This window comes from Rattus rattus, chromosome 10, assembly GCF_011064425.1.
Source record: "Rattus rattus isolate New Zealand chromosome 10, Rrattus_CSIRO_v1, whole genome shotgun sequence".
Taxonomy (NCBI): domain Eukaryota; kingdom Metazoa; phylum Chordata; class Mammalia; order Rodentia; family Muridae; genus Rattus; species Rattus rattus.
Window position 1 is genome coordinate 75,880,476 of NC_046163.1, and position 25,268 is coordinate 75,905,743.

General features: G+C 37.5%; 1 protein-coding gene across 1 annotated transcript; it reads left to right on the plus strand.

The window, feature by feature from the left end:
- The first annotated feature begins 1,533 nt into the window (after positions 1-1,533).
- On the plus strand, positions 1,534-20,055 carry LOC116910943 (zinc finger protein 2 homolog). The gene is given in 6 exon segments (XM_032914682.1): positions 1,534-1,629; positions 2,755-2,881; positions 18,377-18,982; positions 18,985-19,127; positions 19,163-19,595; positions 19,598-20,055. Coding segments are annotated over 6 exon segments (1,863 nt in total).
- Positions 20,056-25,268: the final 5,213 nt, after the last annotated feature.

The following is a 25,268-nucleotide window of genomic DNA, read 5'->3' on the forward strand; positions in this document are numbered from 1 at the left end:
TCTACCTCTGTTCTAAACTTTGCCTCCCTATTCCCTCCCAAGAGTATTCATGTTTCCCTTTTAAAGAAGGAGTGAAACATTCACATTTTGGTCATCCTTCTTGAGTTTTATGTGTTCTGTGAATCTAGGGTAAATCGAGCGTTTGGGTTAATATCCACTTATCAATGAGTCCATACCATATGTGTTTTTCTGTGATTGGGTTACCTCACTCAGGATGATATTTTCCAGTTCCACCCAATTGCCTATGAAGATCCACTTCCATTTCCACTTTCCACTTCCACCCACCCACTACCACCTCAACACCCTGGCATTCCCCTACACTGTGGAAATGAGCCTTCTCAGGATGATGTGCTTCTCCTACTATTGATGGCAGACAATGCCATTATCTGCTACATATGTGTCTGAAGCCAAAGGCCTCTGCATGTGCACTCTTTGTTTGTTGGTTTAGTCCCTGTGTGCAGTGGGGTATGTTCTTGGTTCATATTGTTGTTCTTCCTATGGGATTAGGAAGAAACCCCTTCAGCTCCTTCAGTCTTTTCTCTAACTCCTCCTACGGGTGGCCCTGTGCTTAGTCTGTTGGATAGCTGAAAGCATCCTCATCTTGAGCTTCATTTTGACTGTAATTGTATCTTGGGAAGTCTGAGACCTGCGGCTAATATCTAATTATCAGTGAGTCTATATCATGTGTGTTCTTTTGTGATTGGGTTACCTCACTCAGGATAATACTTTCTTATTTCATCCATTTGCCTAAGAATATCATGAAGTCATTGCTTTTTCCACCCTCGATACAGTATTTTTTTTCTAGTACAAGTCTAAGTACTAGATTGTACTAATCTAAAAATACAAAATAAAACTGGAAGTCACCTCTTGGACTCATTCTCCATCTTGCATTCCTGAAACATCTGAATCCTCAAATACATGGAATACAACTGTAAAATATTAAAAAATAATATGAGAATGAAAGAGGAAAAAGAAATATATAGAAAATATGAACAGAACCTCTAGAGGTGCAATTTGTGTTTCTATTAGCATTCCCTGTAGTGTCTTGTTAATCAATTAGGGTGAATTTTCCAGCAGAGAACAACGTGTCTCCTTGTGTTGTCCTGTTTATTTTTTTGTTTGTTTTTTTTTGTTTTTTTTGTAGAAATTAAAGGCCCTTGGTTGGTAAAGCCATCTTTACTATAACTATTTTCAGCCTCTTATTAGTCAAAACCGCCACCATTGAAAATATTGTAGGAGCATGAAGTTCAACTGCATTCTGTAACAGCTGAAGGTATTAAACAAGAAACAGCGGTATCATATTTAGGTAAACATATGTGAGTGTTTAATTATGAATTCAAAACAGGAGATGTCATTGCTAAAAGGAAACTGTTGAGAAAATACAAGCATGTGTCTTCCTTCAAAACCACAACATCATGGCCTCTTAGAACAGGACCTAAACTCCAAAAGTACTATCTCTCTTTAGACTTCTATGAGACAGGCACTGCTTTACTTGGTTTTCTCAGCCTCAATCAACTCTAATGCATACCCGGTATGAAAAATAACTGCAGCTGGGGTCACCTCACAGATTCTGGCAATTATTGCAAAGAGATGCCTCCATTTAATTTTGATAAACCATCTGAGATAAAGGTAAGGAAAGAAAGTGTATCAGCTTGAACTGACAGCTCTGCTCAGCCTGCATTTACAATTCTGATCTGCCTGAATTAGGTTTATAGCAGGTCACTGCAGCCACATTTCCAGGTCGGTAGAGAATACAACATTTTCTAGAAAAACAGCACCTAAATTCAGAACAAGAAAATCTTTTGTTTTATTTCTGCCTATAGAAGATCATTATTTCCCCATATCTTCTCTGGCAAAAGTCACAGTGTGTGATTAGTTTTGATTCCTGCTTTCTGCTCTTCAGTTTTAAAAGGAAGAAGAGGACCTGCTCCCTCTAAGTTCAGAGTGACTTGTGGAAAGTGACATGTGAACTTCTGTGAGATATTCCCTTCTGAAGGAGAAAGGAAAGATGGATTCTTGTCAGGTAAATGTGTGCATGATTATGGGAAAAGTTGAGTATTCTTACAGAAACTTCATTGCCAAAATTTCCAAACTTTCCTATGCTGACTCACATTACAGCACTATTTTTTCTCATATGACTCTTAGGATTAAGTTTTCAAAATTGATGTCAATGGTGTTCTAAAGACAGGTATTTTCTTATTCCAGTCTGGTTTTCAGTATATATTATATATATGAAAATGTAATCTGAAAATCTTATAAAGTTTCTGATAGCAAGGTGAATGTACATGCTGGCAAAAGTGAATGTATAATTCCACAGAGAGTCACTCGTTTCATTATTTGCCTGAAATAAAGGCTCATGTTTCATGAATGTTGCATCTGAGTCCCTAGTGCAGTAATTCTCAGCTTTCCTACTGCTTCAGCATTTTAATTGAGTTCTTTAAAGTTTGGTGATCCCAACTATAATTTTATTTTTATTTCTACCTCAAATTGCACTTTTACTATTGTATAAGACATAATGTAAATACCTCTGTTTTCTGGTACTTTAGGCGATCACCACCCATAGGTTGAGAATGGATAGCATATCGCATCTTTGCAAAGAATTCCCAATATTCTTTCATTCACACCATAATTTATCAAAAATACATACTAGTTATTTATAGCACACCAAGTTCTATAATCAATGAATCTCTCCTTGGGTAAAATATAGAACTTGGTCAATGGACATGAGGTGAATATTGGTAATTTTCATTTCAGGGTCTATTTACTTTCATGGATGTGGCTATAGAGTTCTCTGAGGAGGAATGGGACTGTCTGGACTCTGCTCAGAAGGCTTTGTACAGAGATGTCATGTGGGAGAATTACAACAACCTGCTTTCTGTGGGTAAGAATATTTTTCTTCCATTATTTCCATTTCACCACAGAGATGTGTAAAACTCCTCTTAGTGTTTTGGCCTGACTTCCATTAATCAGTCAGGGTATTACATTTTTATACATTTATTATTATCTTATTTATAGCTAACATGTTATGTACTTTTATCTTGATTTTACATTTAACATAAGGATTCTTCAATCTTAAATGTCTTTGCAATAAGCATTCAGTAGCATTCATATGTGAATAAACTTTGACACACACAGTTTGTTTTTTTTTCTTTTATAGGATATTTCTTTATTTACATTTTAAATGTTATCCCCTTTCCCTGTTTCCCCTATCCCAATTTCCCTCCTCCTGCTTCTATGAGGGTGCTCCCTCACACAACCACATCTCTCTCCCCTCTGCCATGGCATTTCCCTACACTGTGGCATTTATTTAGTCTTCACAGGACGTAAGGTCTCTCCTCCAGTTCATGCCTGACAAAGCCATTCTTTGCTACATATGCCTGTGGATCCAAAAGTCCATCCTTGTATACTCTTGTGATGATGGTTCTGTCCCTGTGTGATCAGTGGTGTCTGGTTGGCTGATGTTTCTGTTCCTCCTTTGAGGTCACAAACCCCTTCTTCTCCTACACACCAGTTTTCCAACTCCTCATTTGATGACACCATTCTCAGTTCATTGTTTGGCTGTGAGTATTCACCTGTGTATTTGTCAGGTTCTGGCACAGTCTCTCATGTGAAATCTGTATCATATTCCTGTTAGCATGCACTTCATGATATTGGGAGTAGTGTCTGGGTTTGGTGACTGTATATGGGAAGGATTGCCATGTGGAACAATCTCTGGATGGCCTTTCTTTCAGACACTGCTAAACATTTTATCTACATAGTTCCTCCTGTGAGTATTTTGTTCCACTATGTAAGCAGGAATGTACAATCCACATTTTGGCTTCATGTGGTCTGTAAATGTTATTTTGTGTATTCCAAGCTATTGGGCTAATATTCACGTATCAGTGAGTGCATATCCTGTGTATTCTTTTGGGATTGGGTTACCTCACTCAGCATGAAATTTTCTAGTGTCATTCATTGGCCTAAGTATTTCAAGAAATCATTGTGTTTGATTGCTGAGTAGTACTCCATGGTGTAGCTGTAACATATTTTCACTATTCTTTCCTCTGTCAAAGGACATCTGTGTTATTTCCAGCTTCTGGCCATAGTGAAGCATGTGTGCTTGTTTTACCTTGGAGCATACCTTGGCTATATGCCTGTGTGTGTGTGTGTGTGTGTGTGTGTGTGTGTGTGTGTGTGTGTTTGTGTGTGTGTGTGTGTTTATCCAGCTTTAAGAGGATCCACCAGACTGTTTTCCATAGTGGTTGTACCAGCATTCAATCCCACCAACAATGAAGGAGTGTTTCTCTTTCTACACACCCTTGCAGTCATCTGCTGTAACCTGAGTTTCTGATTTTAATGCTGACTGGTGTGACATAGAATCTCAGGGTTGTTTTGATTTGCATTTCCCTAATGACTAAGGATATTGAAAATTTCTTGAGGTGCTTCTCGACCATGCTATATTCCTCAATTGAGAAATGTTTGTTTAGGTTTGTACTCCATTTTTAATAGGCTTATTTGATTCTCTGGAGTCTAAATTCTTGAATTCTTTGAATATCTTTTTTTCAATTTGTTGGTTATCATTTTGTTCTATTGAGAGTGACCTATCTTTAGAGAGGTATTGGAATTTTATAAGGTCCCATTTGTTGATTCTTGATCTTGGAGCATAGACCATTGGTCTTCTCTTCAAAAAAATTTTCCCTGTGCCCATTTGTTTCAGGTTTCTCTCCATTTTCTCTTCTATTAGTTTCAGTGTATCTGGTTTTAGGTGGAGGTCCTTGATCCACTTGGACAAGAGCTTTGTACAAGGCAGTAAGAATGGCCCAATTTGCAGTCCTCTCCTTGTGACCTCCAGTTGAACCAGCACCTATTTGTTGAAAATCTTGTCTTTTATTCATTTGGTGGTTTCTGCACATTTATCAAGGTCAAGGGACCATAGATATGATGGTTCATTTCTGTGTCTTCTATTCCACTGATCAACCTCCCTGTGTCTGTACCTATTCCAAGCAGGGTGTTTTGTATTGCTCTGTAATACAGCTTGAGGTCAGGTATTTTGTTTCTCCGAGAAGTTTATTGTTGAATATATTTTTCACTATCAGTGGCTTTTGGTTATTCCAAATGAATTTGCAAATTGCAGTTTCTAACTCTGTGAAGAATTGGTTGGAACGTTGATGTTGGTTGCATTGAAGCTGGAGATTGCTTTTGGGAAGATAACAATTATAACTATATTCATCCTGCCAACCCATGAGCATGGGGGATCTTTCTAAATCCTGAGGTCTTCTTCCATTTCCTTGTCACAGAGGTATCTTTTGTGTGTGGTTAGAGTAAGACCAAAGTATTATATATTATTTGTGATTATTGTGAAGGGTGTCTTTTGATTAATTTCTTTCACATCCCATTCATTATTTGAGTAGAGGAAGGCTATTCATTTATTTATTTGGGTTAATTTTATATCCCGCCACTCTGCTGAAGTTGTTTTGCAGCTGAAGGTGTTCTCTGGTGGAAATTTTCAAGTCACTTAAGTATACTACCATAGCATCTGTATATAGTGATATTTTGCGTTCTTACTTTCTAATTTCTATTGCTTTGACATCTTTTTGTTGTTTAATTCCCTTGGCTAGAATTTCACACATGATCTTGAATAGGTATGGAGGGTGTGGACAGCCTTCTTTGTCCCTGATTGTAATTGGATTCCCTCAAGTTTCTCTCTGTTTAGTTTGATGTTGGTTACTGGATTGTTGTGTATTGCTTTAAGTTTATTTAGTTACAGACCTTGAATTCCTGGTCTTTCTAAGACTTTTATCATAAAGTGGTGTTGAATTTTGCCAAATGCTTTCTCAGCATCTAATGAGATGTTTGTGTGCTCTTTTTTCTCTGAGTTTGTTTATAGTGTAGGTTAGGTTTTTGGATTTCTGTGCATTGAATCATCCCTCATTCTTGGTGACAAATCCTACTTGGTCACGGAGAATGATCATTTTGATGTGTTCTCAGATTTGGTTTGGGAGAATTATTGAGTATTTTTACACAGATATTATCAAGGGAAATTGTCTGAATTTCTCTCTCTTTTTAGTGTCTTTGTGAAGTTGAGGTAAGAGATAATTGTAGCTTCACAGTATTAATTGGATACTGTTCCTTTTATTTGTGTTTACGTTAGTACTTTAGAGAGTATTCACATTATGTCTTCTTTGAAGGTCTAATAGAATCCTGCATTAAACTCATCTGGTGCTCTTTTTGGTGAAAGACTTTTAATGACTTCTTCTTCTTCTTTGAGAGTTATGGGACTGTTTCAGTGGTTATTTAATTTTGGTACCTAATATCTGCGTATAAAATTGTTCTTTAAATCTTATTTTCCAATTGTTGAGTATAGGCTTTTGTACTAGAATCTGATAATTTATTTGAATTTCTTCTGTTTATTTTGTCATGTCATCCTTTTCATTTTTTGATTTTATCAATTTGGATACTGTCACTGTGCCCTCTGGTTAGTCTCGCAAATGGATTATTCTTGATGATTTTCTTAAGGAACCAGTTAATTCTCAATATGGTACTTTTTGTTTCTATTTGGTTGATTTCAGCCCATGAGTTGATTATTTCCTGCCTTCTACTATTCTTGGGCATATTTGCTTATTTTTGTTTTAGAGATTTCAGGTGAGCTGTTAAGCTGTTAGTGTATGTTCTGCCCAATTTCATTTTGGATGCACTCAGAGGTATGAGTTTTCCTCTTAGCATTGCTTTCATGGTGTCCCTTAAATTTGGGTATGTTTTGTCTTCATTTTCATTAAATTCTAAAAAGTCTTTAATTTCTTTATTTTTTCTTCCTTGACCAATGTATCCTTGATTAGAACATTGTTCAAGTTCCATGTATATGTGGAATTTCTGTCATTTTTGTTGTTCTTGAAGACCAGCTTTAGTCTATGCTGATCTGATAGGATGCATGGGATTATTTCTATCTTCTTACATCTCTAAGGCCTCTTCTGTGACCAAGTATTTGATCAATTTGGGAGAAGGTAACATGAGGTGCTGAGAATAAGGTATATTCTTGTATTAGCAATAAATTTTTATACATATCTGTTAAATCCATTTGCTTCGTAATTTCTGTTACTTTCCCCATGTATCTGTTTAGTTTCTATTTCCATCATCTATCTAATAATGAGAGGGGGTGTTGAAGTCTCCCACTATTATTATGTGTGGCACAATGTATGTTTTGACTTCATGAAAGTTATTTTATAAATGTGAGTCCCATTGCTTTTGGATCATAGGTGTTCAGAGTTGAGAGTTCATCTTGGTAACATATTCATAAATGTGCATGAAATGTCCTTCCTTCTTTTCTTGTGAACTTTTGGTCGGAAGTCTATTTATTTTTAATATTTGAGGGGTTACTCCGGCTTGTCTCTTGGGTCCATTTGCTTGGATAAATTATGTCCAGCCTTTTAATCTGAGGTAATGTTTATTTTTGTTAATGAGGTGAATTTTCTGTATGTAATAAAGTGTTGGGTCCTGTTTATGTATCCAGTCAGATAGACTATGTCTTTTTATCAGGGAATTGAGTTCATTGGTGTTAAGAGATATAAAGGATTCTGATTTTTTCCTTTTATTTTGTTGTTTGATGTAGATTTATGTTTTGTTGATTCTTCATTTTGTGTTTGTTGAAATAATATTAATTTCTTGCTCTTGCCTGTGTGTAGTTTTCCTCCTTGTGTTTGAGTTTTTCGTCTCTTATCTTCCCTAGGGCTGCATTTTCAGAAAGATAGTGTGTAAATTTGGTTTTGTCATGGATTGTCTTGTATTCTCCATATATGTTAATTGAGTGTTTTGCTGGACATAGTAGCCTGGGCTTGCATTTGTGTTGTCTTAGGGTCTCTATGATATCTGCAAAGGATCTTCTATTTTTCAGTCTCTGTTGAGAAGTCTGGTGTAATTCTGATTATGTCTGCCTTTATATGTTACTTGACATTTTTCCCTTACTGCTTTTAATATTCTTTGTTTGTGTGTGTGTGTGTGTGTGTGTGTGTGTGTGTGTGTGTGTGTGTGTGTGTGTGTACATTTTGCGTTTTAACTATTATTTGATGGAAGGGATTTCCTTTCTGGTCCAATATATTTGGAATTCTGCAAGATTCTTTTGTATTCATGGGCATCTATTGCTTTAGATTAGGGAAGTTTTCTTTTCTAAAATTTTGAAGATATTTACTAGCCATTTAATTTGGAAACCTTTGTACACTTCTATACCTAATATTCTTCTGTTTGGTCTTCTCATTGTGTCCTGAATTTCCTGAGTGTTTAGGGTTGGCAGCATTTTGCATTTTACATTTTTTTGAATGTTGTGTCAATATAATTCTGTGGTATCTTCTCCTTTGAGATTCTCTTTTCAATACCCTGTATTCTTTTGGCGATGCCTGCATATTTGTTTCCTGAGGTTATTCCAAAGTTGTTCATCTCCCTGATTTCATTTCATTTTAATTTCTTCATTGTTTCTACTTCCCTTTTTCAGGTCCTCGATGGTTTCTTTCATTTCCTTCATGTGTTCACTTTTGTTTTCGTGAAAATCTTTATGGCATATCTGTGTATTCTCTTTAATTGCTTCCATTGTTTACCTGTGTTCCCTTATATTTCCTTAAGCTAGTTACATATGTCCTATGTAAAGTTCTCTATCCTCATTATGAGATGTAATTGAAATCCAATTCCTCTCCCTGCTCCCAAACCACATGGGAGAGAGAGCTCATGGCCCATACAGGTGGGCACTCCTGAGTCTGCAGAGAAAGAGTGACTGCAAGTACTGCCCACCATTGCCGACATCCCTGGCCCAAGAGAGAACTGTATAGGGCCTCTGGGAACAGGAAGATAGGGGCACTCAAGCTGCAGGTCAATGCAGTCCACATACCGAACGAATGTGAAGTGACCTGGTCAAACAGCTCCCTGCACCCAAATCCCATGGGAGGGAAAGCTAAATCTTCAGAGGGGCAGACACACCTGGGATGCCAGAAGAGACTACACTCTGCTGACATTTTTGACACTAGAGGAAAACGCCTGGTGCCATCTGGGCCCCCTGTGCACAGGGACCCGAGAAAAGGCGAGGAAGGCGATCTGGTTGCTGCCCTCACAATCACCCTGAGGAGCAACTTCAAGCCTGAGAACAGAGGTAAGACTAACTTTTCTGCTCCAAGTGACCTGCCTGGTGAACTCAGGACACATGCCCACAGGAAGAGCTGAAGACCAGTAGACAGGAAAGACTACACACTTGAAAGCAGAATACTCTGTTCCCATAACTGGGTGGAAAAAAAAACAAGTCTACAGCAGTCCTGACACACAGGCCTATAGGACAGTCTAGCCACTGTCAGAAATAGAAGAACAAGGAAACACCAGAGACAACCTGATGGCAAGAGGCAAGCACAGGAATCCAAGCAACAGAAACCAAGATTACATGGCATCATTGGAACCCAATTCTCTCACCAAAGCAAACAATGTATATCCAAACACACCAGAAAAGGAAGATCTAGATTTGAAATCACATTTGACCATGAAGATGGGGGACTTCAAGAAAGACATAAAGAACTCCCTTAGAGGTTTGCAGGAAAACATAAATAAACAAGGAGAAGCCTACAGAGAGGAATCACAAAAATCCCTGAAATAATTACAATAAAACACAATCAAACAGATGAAGGAATTAAAAATGTAAATAGAAGCAATAAAGAAAACACAAAGAGAGATAACCCTGGATATAGAAAACCAAAGAAAGAGACAAGGAGCTGTAGATACAAGCATCACCAACAGAATACAAGAGATAGAAGGGAGAATCTCAGGAGCAGAAGATTCCATAGAAATCATTGACACAACTGTTAAAGATAATGTAAAACGGAAAAAGCTACTGGCCCAAAACATACAGGAAATCTAGGACACAATGAGAGGATCAAAGCAAAGGATAATAGGTATAGAAGAGAGTGAAGGCTCTCAACTCCAAAGACCAGGAAATATCTTCAACAAAATCATAGAAGAAAACTTCCCTAATCTAAAGAAAGTGATGCCCTTAAACATACAAGAAGCCTACAAAACTCCAAATAGATGAAACCAGAATAAAAAATCCTCTAGTCACATAATAGTCAAAACACCAAATGCACAAAACAAAGAAAGAACATTAAAAGTAGTAAAGAGAAAAGGTCAAGTAACATATAAAGGCAGACCTATCAGAATTACACCAGACTTCTCACAAGAGATTATGAAAGCCAGAAGATCCTGGACAGAGGTCATACAGACCGTAAGAGAACACAATTGCCAGCCCAGATTACTGTATCCAGCAAAACTCTCAATTAACATAGATGGAGAAACCAAGATATTTTATGACAAAACGAAATTTACACAATATCGTTCTACAAATCCAGCCCTACAAAGGATAATAAATGTTAAAGCCCAACACAAGGAGGCAAGCTACACCATAGAAAAAGCAAAAACCTAATCGTTTTGCAACAAAACAAAGAGAAGACAAGCATAAACATAATCTCACTTCCAAACATGAATATAACAAGAAGCAACAATCACTATTCAATAATATCTTGCAACATCAATGGACTCAATTCCCCAATAAAAAGACACAGATTAACAAACTGGATATGCAATGAGGACCCACCATTTTGCTCCCTACAGGAAACACTCCTCAGAGACAAAGACAGACACTACCTCAGAGTAAAAGGCTGGAAAACAACATTCCAAGCAAATGGTCTGAAGAAGCAATCTGGAGTAGCCATTCTAATATCGAATAAAATTGATTTTCAACCAAAAGTCATCAAAAATTTTAAGGAAGAACACTTCATATTCATCAAAGGAAAAATCAACCAAGATGAACTCTCAATCCTAAATATCTATACCTCAAATACAAGGGCACCTACATACATAAAAGAAACCTTATAAAGCTCAAAGCACACATTGCACCTCACACAATAATAGTAGGAGATTTCGACACTCCACTTTCATCAATGGACAGATCATGGAAACAGGAATTAAAGAGAGACATATACAGACTAAGAGAAGTCATGAAACAAATGGATTTAACATATATTTATAAAACATTCAATCCTAAAACAAAAATATATACTTTCTTCCCACCACCTCATGGTACCTTCTCCAAAATTGACCATATATTAGGTCATAAAACAGACCTCCACATATACAGAAAGATAGAAATAATCCCATGCATCCTATCATACCTCCAAGAGCTAAAGCTGGTCTTCAATAACAGTAAGGAAAATGCCCACATATACATGGAAGTTGAATAATGCTCTACTCAATGGCAACCTGGTCAAGGAAGAAATAAGGAAAGAAATTAAAGACTTTTTAGAATTTAATGAAAATGAAGGTACAACATACCAAAACTTATGGGACACAATAAAAGCTGTGCTAATAGGAAAACTCATAGCTCTGAGTGCCTGCAGAAACAAACAGAAGAGAGTATATATCAGCAGCTTGACAGCATACTTAAAAGCTCTAGAACAAAAAGAAGCAAATACACCCAGGAGGAGTAGAAGGCTGGAAATAATCAAACTCAGAGCTAAAATCAACCAAGTAGAAACAAAAAGGACTATACAAAGAATCAAGAGAACCGAAAGCTTGTGATTTGAGAAAATAAGCAAGATAGATAAAACTGTAGCCAGACTAGTGAGAGAACACTGAGAGTGTGTCCAAATTAACAAAATCAGAAATGAAAAGGGAGACATAATAACAAAGCCAGAGGAAATTCAAAAAATCAACAGATCCTACAAGAGCCTATATTCCACAAAACTTGAAAATCTGCAAGAAATGGACAATTTCGTAGAGAGATACCAGGTACCCAAGTTAAATCAGGAACAAATAAACCATTTAAACAACCTCAAAAATCCGAAAGAAATAGAAGCAGTCATTAAAAGTCTCCCAACCAAAAAGAGCCCAGGTCCAGATGGGTTCAGCGCAGAATTCTATCAGACCTTCATAGAAGACCTCATACCAATACTATCCAAACTATTCCAAGAAATTGAAACAGACGGAGCGCTACCAAATTCCTTCTATGCAGCCACAGTTACTCTTATACCTAAACCACACAAAGACCCAACAAAGAAAGAGAACTTCAGACCAATTTCCCTTTTGAATATCGACGCAAAAATGCTCAATAAATTTCTTCCAAACCGAATCCAAGAGCACATCAAAACAAACATCCATCATGATCAAGTAGGCTTCATTCTAGGGATGCAGGGATGGTTTAACACACAGAAAGCCATCAGCATAATCCATTATAAAAACAAACTGAAAGATAAAAACCACATGATTTTTTCATTAGGTGCTGAGAAACCATTTGACAAAATTCAACACCCCTTCATGATAAAAGTCCTGGAAAACAGGAATTCAAGGCCCATACCTAAACATAGTAGAAGACATATACAGCAAACCAGTAGCTAATATTAAACTAAATGGAGAGAAACTTGAAGCAATCCCACTAAAATCAGGCACTAGACAAGGCTGCCCACTCTCTCCTTACTTATTCAATACAGTTCTTGAAGTTCTAGCCAGAGCAATCAGACAAAAAAAGGCCATCAAATGATACAGATTGGAAAAGAAGCAGTCAAAATATCACTATTTGCAGATGATATGATAATATATTTAAGTGATCCCAAAAGTTCCACCAAAGAAATACTAAATCTAATAAACACCTTCAGCAAAGCGGCTGGGTATAAAATTAACTCAAATAAATCAGTAGTCTTCTTCTGCACAAAAGAGAAACAAGCCGAGAAAGAAATTAGGGAAACGACACCCTCCATAATAGACCCAAATATTATAAAATACCTCGGTGTGACTTTAACCAAGCAAGTGAAAGATCTGTATGATAAGAACTTCAAGCCTATGAAGAAAGAAATTGAAGATCTCAGAAGATGGAAAAACCCCCGATGTTCATGGATGGGCCGGATTAATATAGTAAAAATGGCCATTTTACCAAAAGCGATCTACAAATTCAATGCAATCCCCATCAAAATACCAATCCAATTCTTCAGAGAGTTAGACAGAACAATTTGCAAATTCATCTGGAATAACAAAAATCCCAAGAGAGCTAAAACTATCCTCAACAATAAAAGAACTTCTGGGGGAATTAACTAATCCCTAAACTCAAGCAGTATTACAGAGCATTAGTGACAAAAACTGTATGGTGTTGGTACAGAATGATGCAGATAGACCAGTGGAATAGAATTGAAGACCCAGAAATGAACTACCACACCTATGGTCACTTGATTTTTGACAAAGGAGCAAAAACCATCCAATGGAAAAATATAGCATTTTCAGCAAATCGTGCTGGTTCAACTGGAGGTCAACATGTAGAAGAATGCAGATCACCCTGTACAAAGCTTAAGCCCAAGTGGATCAAGGACCTCCACATCAAACCAGATACACTCAAACTAATAGAAGAAAAAGTGGGGAAATATCTTGAACACATGGGCACTGGAGAAAATTTCCTGAATAAAACACCAGTGGCTTATGCTCTAAGATCAAGAATTGACAAATGGGATCTCTTAAAACTATAAAGCTTCTCTAAGCCAAAGGACATTTTTGTTATGACAAAGTCGCATCCAACAGATTGGGAAAATATCTTTACCAATCCTACAACTGATAGAGGGCTCATATCCAATATATACAAAGAACTCACCAAGTTAGACTGCAGGGAGACAAATAACCCTATTAAATATGGGGTTCAGAGCTAAACAAGGAATTCACAGCTGAGAAATGCTGAATGACTGAGAAACACCTAAAGAAATGTTCAACATCTTAAGTCATTAGGGAAATGCAAATCAAAACAACCCTGAGATTCTACCTCACATCAGTCAGAATGGCTAAGATCAAAAACTCAGGTGACAGCAGATGCTTGTGAGGATGTAGAAAAAGAGGAACACTCCTCCATTGTTGGTGTGATTACAGACTGATACAACCATTCTGGAAATCAGTCAGGAGGTTCCTCCAAAATTTGATCTACCTGAGGACCCAGCTATACCTCTCTTGGGCATATACCCGAAGGATGCTCCAACCTGTAACAAAGACACATGCTCCACTGTGTTCATAGCAGCCTTATTTATAATAGACAGAAGCTGGAAAGGACACAGATGCCCTTCAACCAAGGAATGGATACAGAAAATATGGTACATCTACACAAGGGAATATTACTCAGCTATCAAAACAATGACTTTTTGAAATTCAAAAGCTAATGGATGGAACTGGAAAATATCATCCTGAGTAAGGTAAACTAATTTCACAAAAACAAACATGGAATGCACACATTGACAAGTGGATACTAGCCCAAATGCTCCAATTACCATAGATGCACAGAACATGTGAAGCTCAAGAAGGATGACCAAAATGTGAATGATTCACTCCTTCTTTAAAATGAGAACAAGAATACCCTTGGGAGGGAATAGGGAGGCAAAGTTTAGAACAGAGCCTGAAGCAATGCCCATTCAGGGCCTACCACACATGTGGCCCATACATATACAGCCACCAAACTAAATAAGATGGATGAAGCAAAGAAGAGCACGCTGACAGGAACTGGATGTAGATCTTTCCTGATAGACAAAGCCAGAATATGGAAAATACATAGCCGAATGCCAGCAGCAAATCACTGAACTGAGAATGGGACCCCCGTTGAAGGAATCAGAGAAAGGACTGAAAGAGTTTGAAGGGTCTTGAGATAGTATATGAACAACCATGCCAACCAACCACAACTTCCTGGGACTAAGCCACTACCAAAAGACATGGACTGACCCTGGGCTCCAACTGCATAGGTAGCAATGAATAGGCTAGTAAGGGCACCAGTGGAAGGGAAGCCCTTGGTCCTACCAAGACTGAACACCCAGTGAACAGGATTGTTGGGGAGAGGGTGGTAATGGAAGGAGGATAGGGAGAGGAATACCCATATAGAAGGGAAGGGGAAAGTATTAGGGGGATGTTTGCCTGGAAAGCGGGATAGGTAATAACAATTGAAATGTAAATAAGAAATACCCAAGTTAATAAAGATGGAGAAAAAAAAGAAAGGAATACAGTTCCTGCTTTTCTGGTGTGTTGTTGGATCCCAGGACGTTGTGTGGTTAATGAACTGTGTTCTGACGATACCAAGTAGACTGGTTTCTCTTGCTTAGTTTCTTGTGCTTCCCTCTCACCATCTGGATATCTCTGGTGTTGATCTTCTGTATCTGACAGAGCTTGTGCCTTCTGTGTGCCTGTGAGCTTGTGATCTTTGGAGTGAGGGCACCACTGGGAAACCATGTTTCTTTGTGCAGGATTTGGATTAAAAGTGTTGCTGGACATCCTTAGCTCTGGGTACAAATATATACTGTCACGATTCATTCTCAAGATTCTCTGCAGTTCCTGTGACCTTTGTGCTTCTGGCAAGTCCCTTGAAATTGTAGTTCTATGTGTGGCCTAGGATGAGGGCCATCCTGGGAGACCAGCTCTTTCTGGACAGGATTTGGTTACAGAGGTCTTTAGGACAACCCCATTGCTGGGAACAGGTAGAGACTAGAAGAATCCTGTCCCAGACTGCTCTTTAGTTCCTGTGCCCTGTGTTCTCTGGGCACGTCCCTTTTGGAGGTCCACTGGAATGAAAGTGGTAGTCCCACATGTGGGCTTCAGGGTGAGAGCATTTCTGGGTGACCAGCTCTTTCCATGCATTGCCTGGCTATAGGGGTCTGTGGTACAGTCCCAACTCCAAGGTGCAGACGAAGCCAGGAAGGATCCTGTCCCAGGCTGCTCTGCAGATTCTGTGCCCTGTGAGCTCCATGTGTGTCAATCTTCTGACAATTATTAGAGCAAATTAGGGTTTTCCAGGTGGGTTCAGGAGTGAGAGCACTCCTGGGAAGCTCTTTCTGGTCAGTAAGTTGGCATGGAGGGCCATGGGACAGCGTAAGCTCTGTGCTGAGATGGACACTAGATATAAACTTTTATTTTTGTACCATAAATTTGCTAGTGTGTATATTGCTTGAAGTAGTAGAAAAACTGTGTTCTGGTGGTACTTTAATTTCCCATTTATTTTATTGTACTATTACTTGTCCTTTAGCAAATGGTAGTTTGCTTGTTTTGGCATGCCAGGAGGTCTCTTATGGCAGCAGGACTCTAGGAATATACATAGATCTTTTAGTCAGTCCTCCTGGATTCTGTCATTTCAGGCAGAATTGAGTTGCATTAGGTCTGTGAAAGCCCCCAGGGATGTAGGCATAAGGGCTGTTTCCTGATAGATTCATCTGGAATTGCAGATAGGCATGAGGACTTGGACATGTAGCAGAGAGTAGATAGGGCAGACATCATGTATGTTGTGGTTTCCAGGGGACCAGCAATTAGGGGTGTGTGGCATTGGCATCTCACTTGGTTGTGATGGCAGAAGTCCTCCAGAGATTTAGGTGGAAGAGTGCAGAACTGGGATTTCCGAAGTATCATTTAAGTAATGTGTATCTGTTCAAAGGTCAGGTCCAGAATTTCTTATTTTAATTTCAAATGTAGTTTTATACACTTTTATAATGTGATCTTATGCACATTCAGAATTTGTACTTGTTTAAGATGTCCTTAGTCAATAGGTAAATGCAAATCAAACAACCCTTATAACAATCAGAATAGATAAGAACAAAATTCCAGGTGACAGCATATGTTGGACAGTATGTAGGGAAAAGGAACACTCCTCCTTTGCTGATAGGATTGGAAACTGGCACAACCACTCTGGAAATCAATCTGGCAGTTCCTCAAAAAAATCGAAATAGATCTACCTGAAGACCCAGCTGTATCACTCTTGGGCATATACCCAAAAGATGCCACTCCATGTCACAGGGGTCATGTTTCCTATGTTAATAGTAGCTTTGTTTATGATAAGCAGAAGCAGGAGGCACAACAGAATATCTTTGGCATCCCACAACAAAAGTATTGATTCTCGAAATGTTATATCCCATTTACATAATGGAATACTACTAAGCTACTAAGAACAAAGACCTAATGAGTTTGCAGGCAAGTGGAGGGAACTAGGAAATGTCATCTTGAGTGAGGCAACTGAGACCCAAAAGGGCATGAATAGCGAAACTCACTAATAAGTGGATATTAGTAAAAAAATACAGAATACTCAGGATAAAATCCATAGGACTCAAGAAGGTTAACAAGCAGAAAGGCCTAAGTTAGGATGCCTCAATCCCACTTGGATGGGAAAGGAATACAATCACAGTTGTTAGAAGGGAAGGACCTAGGTGATGAGAGGAAGAGTTGAACTCAAAAGATATTGGGGTGTGGCGAAAGGACTGAAACCCTGATGTCCAGCAGAAAGAATGGGAATGAGAATCCTTGGGAGGTAGGAGTTGGTGGTACACTCTAGAATATATGAAATAACAGGGATGTGAGAGAGTCCCGGGACTCAAAAGGAGAGACCTCAGATGAAAGACCCTACTATGGGGAGAAGGAAATTATAGAGCCCAAATCCAGTAGAAAGACAGGGTTTCAAATATAGTGATGAGTTTGCTTTCACAGTCAAACTCTGATGCAGTATAGTTCTTTTCTGAAAGAACCGTGGAGTAAAAAATGGAAAAGAGGCTGAGGAAAAAGGTGGGCAAATGATAAACTCAAATTGGGGTCCAAAGCAAAGGGACTGAGGACTGCAAGTTTAGACTCCATTAAGGATGCTATGGTTTGCTTTCAAACAGGGGCCATTCATGACTGCCCTCTTAAAGACCCAACAGGAAGCTGAAAGAGTCAGATGCAGGTACTTACACCCAACCAATGGACAGAAGCTGGTGACCCTGATGATGAAGAAGCTAAAACCTCAAAAAATGGAGGATCATGGCAACCCTTTTAGGAAGACTAGCAGTCTCAACTAACCTGGACCCCTTAGGTCTCTCCCCGAATCAGCCATCCTTCCCCAGTTGAAGTGAGTTTACTAACACATATACAGCAGAGAACTGCAGGGTCTGTACTTAGTTAGAGAAGATGCATCTAACCCTCAAGAAACTTGAAGCCTCAAAGAATGGGTGATGTTGTGCAGTTGGGTGTTGGGGATCCAGATATTTTCTTGCTACTGGCAGTGTGAGTGAGTATGTAATGTGCAAGAGTTAGAGTGTGGTCCTAAAAGGGTATAAATTGTGTACTATAGAAAAGGTTAAAAAATAAAAATAAAACTTATGAATAAAATAACCCTTGTTGATGTATTTGCCATCGTGTTATTATTGATTAAAATCATAAATAAAATATTATAGATTTCATGAATATCTCCTAATATATGTTTATGACAATAATGCCTTTGGAACAAAAATTGGCATAGTTCATTGTTGTATGATTTTGCCACGATCCTCAGATTGGTACTATTTCATGAATTATGCATATATATTATTTTCAACCAATTGCAAAGTGTCATATAATGACATTTTCTCATTAATTTCAGCTCTGAATTGTGATCATTCTAAGAAGCTATTTCCAACGGTATTTACACAGGACTATATTCAGAAGATAATAACACAAAGATATACATGTAATAGCCTTTCAGCTCTACATAGAGAGAAATTCTGGGACTCCAGACCTGGAAGTGAAGACTGTGAAATATCTTATTATAGAAATGATCTGCTTGCAAAACACATCTGTTTCACTCCTGAAACAGATCAGGAAACTCCAGATACTCCTCCTGAGAGAACTCAGTCCTCAGATCTTAAGACTCACTTCAGAATTTCTACTCAAGGAACAACTTACAAATATAATGAATGTATGAAATCCTCTATGCTGTTCTCAAGACTTAAAACTCAGGACAGAATCCATACAAGAGATAAACTCTACAAATGTAATGAATGTTGAAAATCCTTTACAAATTCCTCAAACCTTCATGTTCACTGCAGAAGTCATACTGGAGAGAAACCTTACAAATGTAATGAATGTGGCATATCTTTTACAAATTCTTCAGGTCTTAAAGTTCACCATAGAATCCATACTGGAGACAAACCTTACAAATGTAGTGAATGTGAGAAATCTTTCACGCACTCCTCAAATCTTAAAATTCACACAGAATCCATACTGGAGACAAACCTTACAAATGTAATGAATGTGGGAAATCTTTTACACACTCCTCAAAACTTAAAGTTCACCACAGAATCCATGCTGGAGACAAACCTTACAAATGTAATGAATGTGGGAAATCTTTTCACATTCTCCTCAAGTCTTAAAATTCACCAGAGATCACATACTAGAGACCTTACAACACTACAGAATCCATAATGGACACAAACCTTACAAATGTACTGAATGTGGGAAATTTTTTACATACTCCTCAAGTCTTAAAAGTCACCAGAGGTCACATACTGGAGACAAACCTTACAAATGTACTGACTGTGGGAAATCTTTCACACAGTCCTCAAGTCTTAAAATTCACCACAGAATCCATACTGGAGACAAACCTTACAAATGTCATGAATGTGGGAAATCTTTCACACAGTCCTCAAGTCTTAAAATTCACCACAGAATCCATACTGGAGACAAACCTTACAAATGTAATGAATGTGGGAAATCTTTCACACAGTCCTCAAGTCTTAAAATTCACCAGAGATCACATACTGGAGACAAACCTTACAAATGTACTGACTGTGGGAAATCTTTCACACAGTCCTCAAACTTAAAATTCACCACAGAATCCATACTGGAGACAAACCTTACAAATGTAATGAATGTGGGAAATCTTTCACACGGTCCTCAAGTCTTAAAATTCACCAGAGATCACATACTGGAGACAAACCTTACAAATGTACTGAATGCGGGAAATCTTTCACACGGTCCTCAAGTCTTAAAATTCACCACAGAATCCATACTGGAGACAAACCTTACAAATGTCATGAATGTGGGAAATCTTTCACACAGTCCTCAAGTCTTAAAATTCACCAGAGATCACATACTGGAGACAAACCTTACAAATGTACTGAATGTGGGAAATCTTTTACACACTCCTCAAGTCTTAAACTTCACAATAGAATCCATAGTGGAGACAAACCTTACAAATGTACTGACTGCGGGAAATCTTTCACACAGTCCTCAAAACTTAAACTTCACCACAGAATCCATACAGGAGACAAACCTTACTAAGGTACTGAGTGTGGGTAATCTTTCACACAGTTCTCAAATCTTAAAAGTCACCAAAGATGACATATTGGAGACAAACCTTAAAAATGTAATGAATGTGGGAAGTTTTTCACACACTCCTCAAATCTTAAACATCACAAGAGACTACATATTCTAGATTAGCCTTACAAATGAAATGAATGTGGGGAATTCTTTATTCTTTCCTCTCATCTTAAAGTTCACCACAGAATCCAAACTGAAAACAAACCTTAAAAATGTAATAAGTTTAGGAAATCATCTACATATTCCTCAAATCTTCAGTTTACCACAGAATCCATACTGGAGAAAATTTTAAAAATTTATTGAATGTTGCAAATCTTATACACAGTCTTAAGATCTTAAAGTTCACCACAGAATATATACTGGAGACAATCATTACAAATACAATAAATGTAGAATATCATTTAATCAATCATGACATTTTCAAGTTCACTACAGAATCCATAGAAAAGGTAATCTCCATGAATGAAAAAAGTTGTCATGTCTTTTTCCTGTTCTTCAACTCTCCAAGTTCATCAAAATTCCATCCTGAAAAGCAGCCATATAAATGCAATGAATGTGGGAAATTCTTTTCCTGGTCCTTATCTCTTCAAGGTCACCAGAGAATCCATTCAGGAGACGAACATTACTAATGTAAAGGAGGTGGAAATGTCTTCACAGAAATCATATCTTCAAACACAGCATAGAATTCAAACTGTAAACCTTACAAAGGTAAACAATAGAGCAAATCATTTAGTACGAGTTCAAACCTTGAACTAAATAGATCCATGCACCAGACTAACTTGATAGGCTAATTGCTTTATGTGTATTTATCAAGAAACATTAATTCAAAAAGAGAAATATAGTTATAAGAATTTAAACAGTGCTGAAACCTAAGTCATTAAAAGTGAATTCCCACAGGGTAGCCATGTGCTTGATATTAGTTGGAAATATTTTACTCAGAAGTGACTCTATTATTCATCATGAGTAGTTATATTAAATAGAAACTATGAAAAAATTTTCACCTAAACTTAATCTGACACCACTAATTATTAATGATATAAATTTCATTTTCAAACTTATTAAACAATATTTTAAAATATAAACATTTAAGCTAAAATAATAACTATTCTTACACAAACCTGTTATATATGATTTATATAGTTTATCTTGGTGGAATATTTGAATTTGTGGTATGCATTCACTGTGAATTTTATTGTGGTGTTAGTCTTTGAACATTATAGAGTAATTTCGTAATTTGAAACCAAATCCTTTTTTGACAAAATTATCAATAAATATAACTCTTTTATTACTACTGCATTGTTGTAATTACTATACATTTCCTGCTGGAATGCAAACATTTGTATATTTAATTCGTGATTGATGATGCCAAAAAAAACCTGTCCCCAAAGCATAAATTTGATAACTTTGGAAAATCCTAGACAGGAATTATGAAGAATATATATGGTGATCCACGGAACCCTGAGGTTTTCTGAGTTTGTGTGCATTAGCTTGAGTGTGTGTCTGAGTTTTATGTATAAATTCATTGGCATTTCAAGGAACGTAGCCTTTGGTCTACCAAAAAATCCTATGTGGAACTATTATAGGAAGAGAGGGTTGAAGACTTAATATGACAACTTTAGATCTGGACAAAATATTGATATTCATACTGTGTGCTTCATATTGTACATCATACTATACTTGCTCACAGTAGAGCTTTGTTCTACGTATTACTCTCATAATGAAAGTATATCTATGAATATGCAGGAAATACTTATACACATAGACACAAAACACACACATACATACACAGACACACACACACACACACACACACACACACACACACACACACACACACGACACACATACACACACACACACACACACAAACACAGACACACACACACACACACACACACACACACACACACACACACACACACACACGCACAAACCCTACCTACCTCTCTTCTGGTTTGTTGGTTTATCCTGAATTAATCCACTTGCTATGATTTTGCTTTCCTTTCTGGTTGCTGTGTTTCAACATTGCAGATCAATCACTAGAATACTAATAGATGCTATATTTGAAACAGGTTCCTTTTGTTTGTTGTTTTCAGTTTTGTTTTAAAACATAATGCCTTGAGAGAGCATCAAGTCTATTACTTTTAGTCTTTTAAATCAAATTTACTCACAATTTCTTATTAATGTAGAAAATTATAGTATATTAAGCAGAAAATATTATATCAGCAAGGGTTTACAAATATATTTTATAGACATAAATTCACAGAACGAAGCTCTCATGAAGAAAACCAATTGTTAGAATTCTGGCTTTCAATGTATTAATTACCTAAATTGACCTTTCTATGAGTCTTGAAATTCAGAAATGATATTTATGATTGAAAGTTCATCTTGTTGTACACATAAGTGATCCCAAAAGTTCCATCAGAGAACTACTAAATTGGTTGGCATTGTTGTTCATATGGGGTCTCAAGGCCCTTCAAGCTCTTTCAGTCCTTTCTAAGATTCCTTCTGCTTCTGTTCTAAACTTTGCCTCTCTATTCCCTGTAAAGGGTATTCTTGTTCCCCTTTTAAAGAAGGAGTGACGCATTTGCATTTTGGTCATCCTTCTTGAATTTCATGTGTTCTGTGCATCTAGGGTAATTCAAGCATTTGGGCTAATATCCACTTATCAACGAGTGCATACCATGTGTGTTTTTCTGTGATTGGGTTACCTCACTCAGGATGATATTTTCCAGTTCCATCCATTTGCTTATGAATTTCATAAAGTCATTGTTTTTGATTGCTGAGTAATATTCCATTGAGTAGATGTACCACATTTTCTGTATCCATTCCTCTGTTGAAGGGCATCTGGGTTCTTTCCAGCTTCTGGTTAGTATAAATAAGGCTGCTGTGAACATAGTGAAGCATGTGTCTTTGTTATATGTTGGGGCATCTTTTGGGCATATGCCCAAGGGAAGTATAGCTGGGTCCTAAGGTAGTTCAATGTCCAGTTTTCTGAGGAACCTCCAGACTGATTTTCAGAATGGTTGTACCAGTCTGCAATCCCACCAAAAATGGAGGAGTGTTCCTCTTTCTGCGCATCCTCGCCAGCATTTGCTGTTACCTGAGTTTTTGATCTCAGCCATTCTCACTGGGGTGAAGTGAAATCTCAGCGTTGTTTTGATTTATATTTCCCTTATGACTAAAGATGTTGAACATTTCTTTAGGTGTTTCTCAGCCATTCGGTATTCCTCAGCTGTGAATTCTTTGTTTAGCTCTGAATCCCATCTTTTAATAAGGTTACTTTTCTCCCTGCAGTCTAATTACTTGAGTTCTTCCTATATTTTGGATATAAGCCCTCTATCAGTTGTAAGACTGGTAAAGATATTTTCCCAATCTGTTGGTTGTCATTTTGTCCTAAGAACAGTGTCCTTTGCCTTACAGAAGCTTTGCATTTTTATGAGATCCCATTTGTAAATTCTTGATCATAGAGTATAAGCCATTGGTGTTCTGTTCAGGAAATTTTCTCCAGTGCCCATATGTTTGAGATGCTTCCCCACTTCTTCTTCTATTAGTTTAAGTGTATCTGGTTTGATATCGAGGTCAGTTTTTAAATATCTTCTAACCACCATTCTCTAATGAGTCTGTGGGCACCAGTATTGTGGTTACAAAGTCAGTATCTTTCAGACATATATGAGATAGTATGGTTTCATAAAAGGAGAACATGAGGTCCTACTGCTGACCCTGCAGTCTTTGTAATTTTTGGATCCAATCTGTCTGTCTACGAAAACATCCTCACTTAACTTGTATAAAAAATTCCCAGGGGGCTGTCCCCATCATACCTGAACCTAAGAAATCCATGGCAGACTTTCTGGGAAATATCTGTATATCATTCCATCCTCTGTTTTATGATAAAAAATAGACCTGGTTTTATTATACAGAATTGAGACTGAGAATGGGGGAACAGCTGCAGATTTATTCATCTCTGCCTGAAATTCTAGGTCATTTTCTTTTCCACCTTGAGCCAGTGACTGTAACATACATTTTTCTTGAATTTATAAATAGCATTCACTTTAATATTGTTGGCAGCATCTAATTTCTGGATATTAAGTAGGTTCATATTGGGTCATGCCAGTTTACAAAATACTGGTTGGAAATCCTTCCTCAAGGAAGGAGGAAAGGTAAGAAACAGCAAAGAGATAAGGAGAATGAGAAGTACTTAGAATAGTTGCAAAAATGACACTATGAGGTATCTGTGCTAAAGAAACGGGCTTCGGCGCCTCTCAGTACTTATACAGGGGCCCACAAGAGGCTATAGCCTCACCCTTTGAGACATGGTTCCTTTGAAACATGATAGATTGTTTTCCTTGTCATTAGGGGTCCCAGGCATCATGAGCTTAATGTGGGTATCTCCCACAACAGGTAGTGTTCTTGCCTCAGCAATATCTTAGCTAAGAGTGGTCACATGGTGTAACTTCAGCACCATCTTGATTAGAGAGTCCCATGATTATTCACCATCTTTTTTATGGGCAGTTCCCACCTCACTGTCTCATCATTTTAGAAGATCCTGATTTAGGGGCTCCAATTGTTACTCTGCCTTGCTAAATAATAATTTTAATATTAATTTAAAGATTTACAGCAGTAAGAATGTTAAAGACCACAGCCTTAAAGATATGTTCAGTCTTTGTTTTTCTGTAGGCATTAAGTTGCAATGTACTCTTTTATTTGCTAGATATATTTTAGAACAGATAATTAAACAAACACAGACTTTCTAACTCAGATATATTTAATAGATACTGGGCCTCAATCTAATCAGTAATTTCTAAATGGAAGGTTAAATATTTAAGGTTGTTATGTTAGAGACTCCCTAATACTAACAGTAAGTTGCCAAGGTCTCCAAGAAGGTATGGACATAGTGACAAAACTCTTCATATATTGTGGTATAATAACCACTGTTTAATTGCAGTGCCTGCTGTAAGGATTTGGCATAAAGTGTGGATAAACAGAGGACAGCTTTAGAGTTAAAAATCTGATATTGCCTATGACAAAGTGAATCATGTATCCATATTCCTACTTCAAAGAGAAAAGGTTCTCATCCTTCAGGACTGATAGCCACACAGACTCTGCCTGAATTGTGATGAAGACCACAGGGATCTACATCTAAGGTAGCTCTAGGGAAACAACACACAGATGTT